We start from the raw sequence: 12,191 nt of genomic DNA, 5'->3' as shown, positions 1-12,191 counted from the left end.
CTCGATCCAGCAGGCACGCATCCTTGCCCTGGCAGTACCTGGGTTCCATTTGTAGTTCTCTCCACTCTATAGAACTAACTCCACTGCTCTTTTCAGCCCATGACACGAGCTAAGCCTGCCACACCTTTCCCAAAATGCGTTTCACTCTTCAGGGTAACATCCTCTCTAACTCTGTATGTTTTCTTTTTCCTTCTTTCTTTTTTCCTTCTTTCTTTTAAAATGCACATGTTCTGCATTTACTAAACTTATGATGTCGTAGGAGTTTCTTTAAACCTTTTTAATCACCTAACCAACAACTTAGTTAAAAATTGTTTTAAATTAATTCAATGCAAATCATGTGTGTAGTTCATGTCTCCTGACTAAGCCCTGTTACATTTGCCTCCTTTAAAAAAATTAAAATTATTTAGTGAACTATTCACTCAGACTTACACTCACTCCTTTTGGTTGCTCGTCAGAGCTGATTGTGGGGAACATGGAACATATTAGTCTCTACTTTAGAGAAAACACCTAGGGAATCACATTCGGGCAATACTGAATCTAGTTTAGACACTAGAAAGATTGCCAGCCCCACTGAACGTGGTAGCTAAGAAATCTCCCCATTTCTATAGAAACTTTCTTATAGGAAGAGGATAATATCCAGGAAGACCCTCTGTTGACTCCTGAGATGCCCAAACCACAGCTCTAATAGAAGAAACCAGAACCCACTCTGCTCTTTAAATGCCAATGGGCAAAAATCATTTTTAGAAGTCAAAGGACATAGAGCAATTTGGGGAAATTCTGAAGGCAGAGACTGTGAATCATCACATCCACTGAAGCATGGAAGCTTTGGGTGAAGCTAAGGATTTGAGAGCTAAGCAGAGTCGTTTATGTAAGCGTAACAAATGCTAATCCACAGCAGTAAGTGTGACTGCACATAGGGCCTGTTCCTTTCTAAGCGAAATCTCCATTGTGTGTTAACAATACTGTGGGAGGAAGGAGTAACAGGGGATCTCCAGCGAAGCTGGCATCAGGAATGATGAGGGAGTTTGAGAAGAGCTAGAAGTGACAGCGTGTGGGAGTGACGGCTGAGAAGGGCGCAAAGCAGACAGACGGGGTCCGAGGTTCTTCACGACGGAGGTGACAAGGAAGACAAAATGATAGACGTTTGACCTAGCACTCAGAACGTACAAGCTTCGTGTTTTTAAACCTTATTCAAACACTCACTGTTTAGTGAGCAGAGAGGACCTGGATAAACGAAACGGCAGAAAGGCCAGGGAGAGAGTAAAGCTGGGTTTGGGAGGATGCCGGCGTCTCCGTTGATGTGTTGGCATGCGCTAAGCGAAACAAATAACTTGAGTGGTGTTTCCACTGTAGGCAGGACACAGAAGAAGATGATGAAAGGAGTCAGGAATCCCAAGTTCAAACTCAAATCTACTCTCTGGCTGACTGTAGATGGGTCTCAGAGATCCTCTGAAGCCATTTTTAAACCATTGTTTAGGGAGAGTTCAATGTCTCGAGAACTACTGTGAGCACCACTAAAATACTCAATAGGTTATTTTCCCTGCTTCCTTCATTCAAATCTATGTCTTTTGGAGGAGGAAAAAAAACCCAACTCTTTAGAGTATTGTGAGGACAGAAGACACCAGACACTCGGGTGTGGGTGAGAAATAGCTGTGCCAACAAGAAAGGAGATTAACTCGAGTAATTTCTCATTGAGTGATTGGCCCTTTATCCAATTAATCTACTCCTAAAAACCAAACGCATACCCAGGCACGATGGCACAAGCCTATAATCCAACACTCAATACTCACAAGGCTGAAGAATGGGCACTGCCAGCCCAAGGCAAGCCTGGGATTCTGAGTGAATCCTTATCTCCAAAGAAAAAAAAAATATCACACCACTCCTAGTACTCGTGGGAATGTTCTCTGGAACGTTCTCCTCGCACAGTGTTCCTTCCTTCCTTTCCGCTCTTTTCTTTCTTCACACCCGATCAAGAAGCCAAATTCCCTCTCACTGACCAACTAGAATATGAACAGTTCCCTCCTCTCTCATACCCTAACTACATTGCCTAAGTGTATTGAAATGACATCCTTTCTATATAAGTCGTAAGGGTTAATGACATCCGAGGGACAGAGAAGTGGTAGTCAAGCTCACAGAGAATATGGGAGCCAGCTGCTTCTTTCTGGTTAACCTGTCCACACATAGGTAACATCACAGGACTCCAGCAGGGCGAGGCAAAGAGACATCAGCCCTTCTGGAGAAGGCAGGGCCTCCACTGACTTGAAAGGTTTGGATGAAGACTGATAAAGACCTTCCACAAGTGAGACACCACGGAGCTAAAACCTCAACTTTACCTCAGGCTCCCCATAGGGGACAGAAAGAATAATAAAAGAGCCCCGGTTCCCCCACTCCTGTTCAACAACATTCTTAATATAGACCTGACAGTGAGGAAAATCGTTATCCAGTTACTAAATTGAAATCTATTATTGAGATATTTAAATTTATAATTAGTCTATAGTAGCCTTTAAAACTACATGTGTGCACACACACACACATACACTCACACATATTGTTTGTATGTGGATATATGTGTGTGTACCTGTGACTGTGGATGCCTGTGGATGTCAGAATAGGGTGACAGAGTCTCTGAAGCTGGAGGTGAGTATTGAGACCTGAACTCAGGTCCTCTGCAAGAACAGTACATGCTCTTAACTGCTCAACTATCTCTCCAGCACCTTAAACGTTATATTTGTAACTTGTTGTCTCGGTAGCTAAGGGTACTTGCTGGCCAGGCATAATGGCACACACCTTTCATCCCATCCACTGAAAAGTAGAGGCAGGAGAATCTCTGTGAGTCCATCCTGGTCCACATCTCAAGTTCCAGGACATTCAACACCACACAGAGAGACTTGTCTCAAAGCAAACAAACAAACAAATGACAACAACCAAAGAGCCCCGGATGTTCTTCCAGAGCACCTGGGTTAAATTACAAGCACCCACATGGTGGCTCACAACCATCTGTAATTTCATTTCCGGAAGATCTGATGCTGCCTTTTTGGCTTCTGCAGGCACCAGTCATGACCTGGTACACAGATATAAATAGATATACATGCATGCAGAATGTTTCATACATGTAAAATAAAATACTTAAAAAAATAACTGTTTCTCAGTGTCCCTTTTCCTAGACATATTAACTTTGGTAAAGTATTTACTTCTGCATGCTACTCTCTTTCTCTCTACATCCTCTGTAATTTACAATAATACGTGAGACTAAAGCGAACCTACAGACCCCCCCCCAAAAAAAAATGGTTCAGAATTCCAGCCAAAGGAAGCTGGTTAAGCAAGAACTTGAAAGAATATTGCATGTATCATGTAACTAAACACCATGAGGTCTCTACTGGCATATTCAATGAAATCAGTAAGTCCACAGGAAACAGTGAGAGAGTTGCCTCTTTTGCACACCTATACAACAGCCATGGATAACAACTGAGCTCAGAAAATATCACTAAAGCCATCTAAAAACAATGTTACAACTTAAAGGCCATTTTCAGTGCAAGATAATATAGTAGCAAGGGTTATGTCAATTTCCAGGCTTGAGAGATGACTCAGAGGTTAAGAGCACTTGTCTCTCTTTTAAAGACCGGGGTTCAGTTCCGAGCACCCACATGCTGCCTCACAACTGTCTATAACTCCAGTTTCCAGATCTAATGGCCTCTTCCAATCTCCACAGGCACCAAGCATGCACATGTTATACATACATACATACATGTAGGCAGAACAGTCATACACATAAAATAAATAAATCTAAAAATATATACAGAGAAGGTTATGTCAGACTTGACTCTAACTACAAACTAGAGAAAAACACCATTTTACAGGATGTCTGAGATGGGCACCACTTAACCCAGGCTTAAAATTCTTTGCATGTATGCTCCACAAAATGGGCATTCTGCAGTGCGAAGATCAATATTCCCAGCAGCCCTGATGACGACCACATTTCCCTTCCATCTTCTTTATAAAGTAAAATATCAGAAACCAGGAAGATTGTGTAAGACAGACCTACCTAAATGTTCTTGCTCACAGCCACTTTTATTAGAGTGAGAAACCTTAAGATTTCTACTATGATGAAGAGATAAACTCCTCCTCCAAACAGTTTCGGAAGTACTGAGTGACCCACGAGTGGGAAGCTGCTTAGCACAGCAGCTGAATCAGGAGATGCCGGACTGGGAGGGTTCACCCAAGATCAACCCGGAAATCCACGGTGCTGTTGGTTAGGCACTGGGAGGCTCACAACAAAGTGTGACTAACACATATAAAAAGCATCACGAGCCTCCGTTTGGAAGGTAGTAAGCAGAATTTCCATCTGCGTGCTGGAGCCGCCAGCTCTTCACTCTAGCCCTACTTGGTCACGTGGGCTTGGCCCTGTTGGCCCCAAACTGAAGGCAACATTGATCGCTTTCCTACCACCCAGGCAGCTTTTGCTCAGGGCCCCTTCCTATGAGTAGATCTGAGACCTGGATGGATAGGATTCCTGACCTCTCTCCGTATACAGCCTCTCGGTCAACAAAACACCTCACCCCTCCTTTCTAATGTCACCCAAACTCTGCCTTCTCGTATCAGTTGCTCAGTGTCTACCCTCTTGCCTAGCCTCTATAATTCAGCCTACTTCCATGCCTGCCCTGGGCAGATCATTCTCCTTCAAACATGAAACCTATCACTCTCTGCTCTAAATCAACCGAGTAGAATAAATAACTTCTAAATTTTTATGGTCCATTAGGATAAATACCTATCAGAAGTGAGTTTGAAAGTTTCAGACATAAAGAAGTATCATGTCCAAGATCCTAAACATGTGAATTACCCTGGTCTGGCTATTATACATTGAATGCATGTATTAAAATGATACTGTGTAACCCATAGACACATACTTGGTACAAGCCAACTGAAAATAAATTCAAAACATGTAAATCACCCAGTGAAGTTTTCAACATCCTTAGGATAAAATCTAAACTCTGTAGGCTATCCTTGAAAACCGAGCCTGACCAGCTGCTGAATGACTACTTTGATACGGTCTCCTATCACAGTTCTTCAGCAGCCCTGGCTAAGAAGACCTCTGACTTCCCTAATCACAGGGGCCACCCTCCATTGCTATCTCCCTGTCACTCCATGTGTCAGTGTGCTTTCTTTCCTTCTAGCACCTGTCACTGTCTAAAGTTCTTAGGTGTTCAATGGTTTATTTCATGGCCATCAGGTTGACGTTACTACGATAGACACTGTAACAAGGAGCCAATCTGAATGTTTATTGGTGTACTCTTACTACCAAACATAGCACAGGTTATTTTTTAATGGGTTAGTAAATGAAAAAATATATAATTATAATTATATAAAATTTAGGACTTAAGATATAGCTCAAGGGTAGAGCACTTGCAAGACCCTATGTTCAATTCCTCAGAATGGGTATGTGTGTATCTGTGTGTGTGTGTGTGTGTGTGTGTGTGTGTGTGTGCATGCGTGTGTGTATGTGTATGTGTGTACATGTGTGTGTATACACTTCCATGAGCTATGGTGTCAGCTAAGTCATTTTTCATTAGCCATGCAACTCCATACTCAATAATATAATATCTTTGCTCTTTTTATCACCAAGAAAGTGGGCATAGTTTGGTCTTATAGGATATAGAAAGAACATGCATATTAAATACTTAGTATTATGCCTGAGACAACAAATACATAAGTTTTAGTGGAGGATCAGTGTTGCAGTTATCTTAAACATATGAATATAAACCATAAGAACTGATTGCCACCTAGAAAATGGTTCTCCCAAACTGAACAATGTGATGAGAAATCCTAGGTTATGTTTTCCTATCCATCCCCATTGTCCAGGTCAGTGTTTGTTTGCTTGTCACCAGCTGGGCACATCTGGGAGCAGGGAGCTTTAACTGAGAAAATGTCTCCATTGTATTGTCCCACATACAAGTCTGTGGGTCATTCTCTTGATTAATGACTGATGTAGGAAGGCCCAGATCACTCTGTGTGGTGTCGCCCCTGGGCAGGTGGTCCTCAGTCCTATAAGAAAACAACATCAGCAAGCTATGGGAAGCAAGCCAGGAAGCAGCATTCCTCCATGACCTCTGCTTCATTTGCTGCCTCCAGTGTCCTGCCTTGAATTCCTTCCTTGGTTTTCCTCAGTGATCTGTGCCATGGGCTACGGAAGCCCAGGAAACTCTTACCTCCCCAAGTTGTTCTTGGTCAGAGTCCTGACCACAGCTCTAGAAAGCTAACTGAGACACCCATACAACTATGCCATACCTCCCTGCTCACACCCCTCCATGTCACCAACATCAACCCAGTCACTTCCCCTACCTTCAAATCATCTTGTTTGTATAGCATAGAATTTTGATTAAGAAACTAGTCTGTAAAGTCAACCTTCTCTTACGGCCCCAGGACTTTGGACAACCTGGACTAACATTTCCTATCTACATTTGCATATTGAAAGCCTTCCTCTTTCTGGTAGGAACACCACCCCCACAGCAGGAGGACATGTAAAGTAGTGAAGAACATGGAATGTGGAAACACACAGTTGACTTCAAATGCCAGCATGCTCCAGAAAAGACTGACCTATCAAGCAAATCTATGAAGATAAACAAACTAAACGTAGTGGTATGGTCAAGGAGGTTTGAGGGAGATATACGTTATATCACCTTAATGAAAACATCCAGAGACTCTTAGCATGTTGGAGGCTCTGAGAAACCCTCCAGTCGGGAAGTCAGTATTCCCCCATGTTACCTCGAGAGTCTCATTTTGTGTCTCCTAGAGCAGCGGTTCGAGAACCTCAGTTTAGAAACACTCTACCCTTTCATTCTTAAGTCCTAACACAACTCATCTTTGAGTGATAAATAATCTAAGTGCATGGTGCAATCAGACGAAGTTCTAAGGGCACTGGACCTTGTCACCCATAGAGCTCTTGATGGCCATCCACGTGCCCCTCCAGAGTCATCATTCAAACCATGTACAAAGGGAAAGAAAATGAGAGATTTTTCTAGAATTCTATAGAAAAGTACTTCTTTGCCCATTGCCCAACCTGCTCTCTCTAATTCTACTCCTTTTCAAGTCAACGCCTTGGCACTACCAGACATAAATCTAATTTTTTTTCTCACTTTTTAGTCAGAGAGTCTATATTATCTCATAGAAAACCATGGTTGCTGGAAGAAGAGAAATGCAAAATGCCTATGGAGTCTTTGTCTGTAAAGTAGACACGGAGCACAGGGAAGAGCTGCGATACCTGCCATTCCAAGCCACTATTAGTGATGTGGAATGATTAGAAGATAATGGCTCAGAGCCTTTGAAGACCAAAATGATGAAGCTCTCTGTGCAATGACAACTGACCAATGTGAAGAGTCCTTACTTGACGACAAAACAACCTGAATCCCTTTTATGAGGTAAAGAATGTGTCTTAGGTAATAAACACTTAAGTAATTAGAAGGATTTTATGGAAGCAGCCATAAACTGAAACATGGGGAAAATATCTTGACCATAGGTTGACGCCCAGGGAGGCGGGTATATAAAAGCCAGGGCAGACGACAGAGCATTCAGACATCAACTGACTTCTCCTCTCAACCTTACCACAACCCAACTCCCAAAGCCATGGCTTGCTGTGTCGCCCGCTGCTGCAGTGTCCCCACCGGCCCTGCCACCACCATCTGCTCCTCAGACAAGTCCTGCCGCTGTGGAGTCTGCCTGCCCAGCACCTGCCCACATGAGATCAGCCTCCTGCAGCCCACTTGCTGTGACCCCTGCCCCCCACCCTGCTGCCAGCCTGAAGTGTACGTGCCAACCTGCTGGCTGCTCAACTCTTGCCACCCAACTCCCGGCCTGAGTGGCATCAACCTGACCACCTACGTGCAGCCCGGCTGTGAGAGTCCCTGTGAGCCCTGCTGTTAAGCAGTCAAGTCTTCCCAGGTTCAGTGGCCTGTCTGCTCAGCATCCTCTCTTTCACCTGCCCTTCAATAACTGCTTCTGCTTGCATCAAAGCTCAATCAACCCCAATGCCCAGAAACAGGGGCCCATGGACATGTTTAAATTCTTAATGCTTTATTCCTTTGGGAACAGATGAATGATGTCTCTCTTTTAAGCTCATTCCTGCTTTTTTTGAGAGATAACCATTTGGACTACTTATTAATAAACTTCATTCTGGCTTAGCATCCATGGCCTCGTAGCTGTTTATGTCTGTGTTTCCTCTTAGGGAAAGGGGAATGCCTAGCTCTGGTTGACAGCAGGTTCTTATACAACCCAATGTCCATCCCAGCACAGTGAGAAGTCTTATGTGCGAACAGTTCCCTCTTTGGAGTGGGAAAATAGTAGATGTGTAAAAGCTTTAGCATTTAGAACTAGCTTGCCTGGAAAAGCTTAAATGTGTAAATAAATAGAAATTACATAGCATGAAACATAGAGGAATCAGAGACCAAAGGCATTTAAGTCAATAATACTGGAGATCAAGACACCTGACATGAAATTGCTTTCATTTTTAGTTTTTTCTTTTCTTTTCTTTCCCATGGTGTCTTATGATTTGAACTCCCTTGGCTGTAATTTACATCAGCCAAACACTCATTGCTCTGGTATTTATTGCAAAAAGAGACAAGCAAGAATTCCCATCCTTGAAGGGTCCTAGAGAAGAGGTTTGGATGGATGCTGTCTTGCTGAATAATTGGTTTTATGTAAATATCAGCATTATTTGTTGTTTGCTCCCTCCAGGGAGGGCTCTGTGAGTTTACAGAAGAGCCCCAACTATTCTTAGAAGTTGATTGGTTCAAGCATATGCATGCTATCATGTCACTGAAATATCTGTAATGTATTAGACCAAAATTAAATATTCTTTATACAACAGAAATAGCCATGACCTTCTGATAGATATAACAAACATTCCTCTTAGGGAAAAAAGAAATCTCTGTGTTGACCATTATGTTATTTCCTTAGTTGTGATGGAAAAATCTATATACAGTAAGGTCTTTCAAGAAAATGCCCAGACTGCTACAATCTAGTTGCATAATTATTTTCTTACTCTCCTCTCTCTCTCTCTCTCTCTCTCTCTCTCTCTCTCTCTCTCTCTCTCTCTCTCTCTCTCTCTCTCTCTCTCCTGCTATCTGTAGCCTGGTATCCGACAGCCTAGCTGACCTTATTATGATCTTACCCTCTGCTTATGTCTTAAAACTGCTATAAGGACTGAATGACCCAAAGGATAGATACTACTTCATTCATAGTAGTGAGCTGTCCCAGCCTCTCACTGTGACTTCTACCAGATATTTCCAGATTTCACTCCAAAAAGACATTCTTCCATTTGGAAAAACATGCATTTTTTCCTAGATGACTTTACTAAATACTTTTTTTTAATTTCTTTTTTCTTTTTTCTCATCAATGGGTTAAGTATTGGTATACATGAGGTGTCAGCATATACATGGTAACCATTTGTCCTTATAAGGGATAAATTTTAGTTTTCAATTTTTGATATTGAAAACAGCTCTAAATGTGTTACTACAACCACCACACAGTTTAGCATGCAAAGGCCCCTTGGGTCAGTGAAAAAGGCCCACTGCTTCAGGCTGCTTCTGTGGCCCTGAACAAGTTTCATAAGATCTCTGGGTCTGTAGCCTTAAGTTGGTAAAATGGGTTGGTTAACCAGATCATATTTAAAGTGTCTTCCTGTTTAAACACACTGCATTGTAGCTTTTTCCAGAAACACTTCAGATAACAAATACTTTGTCATGGTTAATATGGATTGCTAACTTCACCTAGGAGACAACTTTCTGAGCATGTCAAGTAAACTTCTAGATTGGGTTAACAGAACAGGAAAGTCCTAGCCTAAACATAGGCAGCGTTATTATTATTCCATGGGCTCGGGTCCTGAACTCAATGAAAGACAGAAGTCAGCTGAAACCTCAGTCTCTCTCTCTCTCTCTCTCTCTCTCTCTCTCTCTCTCTCTCTCTCTCTCTCTCAGTGTGTGTGTTTCCTGACAGCTACCCCACACATCCAACACCACACTGTCCCCACCATGATGGACTGTATTCTCAAAACTGTGTGCCAAAGTAACCTCCCCCCTCCCCACACACACACACACTTTCTTAAGTTGCTTTTGTTGGGTGTTTTATCCAAGCAAGGGAAAAAGCAGCCCACTGTCTATAACCCTTGCCATCCCCACCCCGCCTGGGTTTCTTTACTGCTTTCAGCTGTGGTAACTAAGGTTTGGTGATTGTCCTGGATGCTCTAGCAGGTAGGTATTGTCTTTGCCAGATCTTATTTGTCTTTAAAAAAATCTCTAAGGGGGCTGGTGAGATGGCTCAGAGGTTAAGATCACCGACTGCTCTTCTGAAGGTCCTGAGTTCAATTCCCAGCAACCACATGGTAGCTTCCAACCATCTGTAATGAGATCGGATGCCCTCTTATGGTGTGTCAGAAGACAGCTATAGTGTACTTATTTATAATAATAAATAAGTCTTTGGGCCAGAGCAAGCAGGGACTGAGCAAGCAGAGCCAAACAGGGTAAGTGGGGTTGACTAGAGAGAGCAGAGGTCCTAAATTCAATTCCTAACAAACACTGAAGGCTCACAACCATCTATACAGCTACAGTGTAATCATATACATAAAAAATAAATAAATAAATCCTTTTTTAAATCTCTAAGGGATAGCACATTTCCCTCCTCCAGTTTATAGATGGAAGAAACAGAAGCTAAGAAAGACTAAGCAACTTCCAAATGTTGCAAAACTCACTAGTGACAAAGACAGATTTAAATCCCAAAACTACCAGAACCCCAAGTTTCTTCCTTCTCTACCATGTTAAATCTACCTGCCTTCTTTCCAGATAGGAAGAAAATGTTCTTGTACCTGGCCCATTATTTGGCAGAACATAAATACCACTCGGTACACAACTCTACAATCCCTTGAGATTGTAAGCTTGGCTATGTAATATCAAAGCTTTTCAGCTTTCTTCATGGGTGAGTATAAGGTAAGACAAAACAAGAGTATGTAGAAAATATAAGAAAAAAAGTTTCTAAACTAAGAGCATAACTCTTTTTCTTTCAGTTGGACTTAAAGACTGACTGGCATTATCAGTACCGTTTCGCTGTCTAACCATTCAGCTTGAGTTAAAATGTGGACTATTTGGCAAATGCGATATCAATTTTCTTGAGTTTCAAGGACCTGTAGCAAAGCAAAACAAACTGCCCTTAAATTAAGTAATTATGTGTTGTTGCCAACAGAATAAAGGGCCAAGGAATTGTATTTCTTCTTCAGCTTGTCCCCGGCACCCAAGTTTTTCTTCCATTCTCACTGATTCAACACTAACCTAGACCCCGTTCCGCCACAGTGCCCCAACTGACCTTGATTTACATATCCGGTGCTCCTCCACATAAAAACTGTACCTTTACCCTGCGACCCTGCTTGCCCTTTCAAATATTATTTCCACTGAATTACTCAAAATACTACTGTGATGACTCAAGATTTCTATTTTTCCTGAGCCATGACTCAGTTCTCTGGGGAGACAAACGGGACCCTGTGATAACTCAGCTCTTCAGAGAGACAGGCAGGACCCTCCATAGCCAGTGCAATCATCTCACAGATCTGATGTGTACTCTACTGACTGAACCATCTCCACAGCCCTAGTCATGTGGATTTCTAGTAACTCCACATCTAGTGACCTATAGATGACAACAGTCAGTATAAGTGTTAATAAAGCAGATAACTCAAAAATTATAAGTACTCAGATGCTTGTCAATTAAATATACAGCCCCACAACTACTCATAAAAGCCTTCCTCCTGAAACCCCCAGAGCAGTGGTTCTCAACCTGTGGGTTTCGATGCCTTTGGAGTTAATTGACTTTTTTCAGGAGTGGCCCAAGGCCACCGGTAAACACAGATATTTAAATTACGATTCATAACAGTAGCAAAATTACAGTTATGAAGTAGCAATGAAATGATTTTATGTTTGGAGGTCACCACAACATAAGGAACTTTATTAAAGGGTCACAGCCATTTGTTCCATAGAACCACCACTCTAGGGCAATTGCCTTTCTAGGACAAAATTTCCTGTCTTCCAACTTACAAGCTTGTGATTGGTAAGGCTCTCCCCTCACCGTCACTGCCTAAGGCTTAGTGGTTTTGTCAAGGACCCCAGGATCAGAACTTCCATGATTGTAAGAATTCAGCACCCAGAAAGCAAAGCTCTGTT

The 12,191-nt window shown here is 42.4% G+C and overlaps 1 protein-coding gene across 1 annotated transcript; it reads left to right on the top strand.

Moving 5' to 3' along the window:
* Positions 1 to 7,570: 7,570 nt before the first annotated feature.
* Positions 7,571 to 8,174, top strand: Krtap3-1 (keratin associated protein 3-1). Its single transcript, NM_023511.1, has one exon. It carries the CDS (start codon positions 7,618 to 7,620, stop codon positions 7,912 to 7,914), a length of 297 nt encoding a protein of 98 aa, NP_076000.1. The 5' UTR covers positions 7,571 to 7,617; the 3' UTR covers positions 7,915 to 8,174.
* The last annotated feature ends 4,017 nt before the right edge of the window (positions 8,175 to 12,191 follow it).

The sequence above is a fragment of the Mus musculus genome, chromosome 11 (assembly GCF_000001635.26).
Source record: "Mus musculus strain C57BL/6J chromosome 11, GRCm38.p6 C57BL/6J".
NCBI lineage: Eukaryota > Metazoa > Chordata > Mammalia > Rodentia > Muridae > Mus > Mus musculus.
Note: the sequence above shows the minus strand (reverse complement) of the source record. Positions and strands in the feature narration are given on the sequence as shown.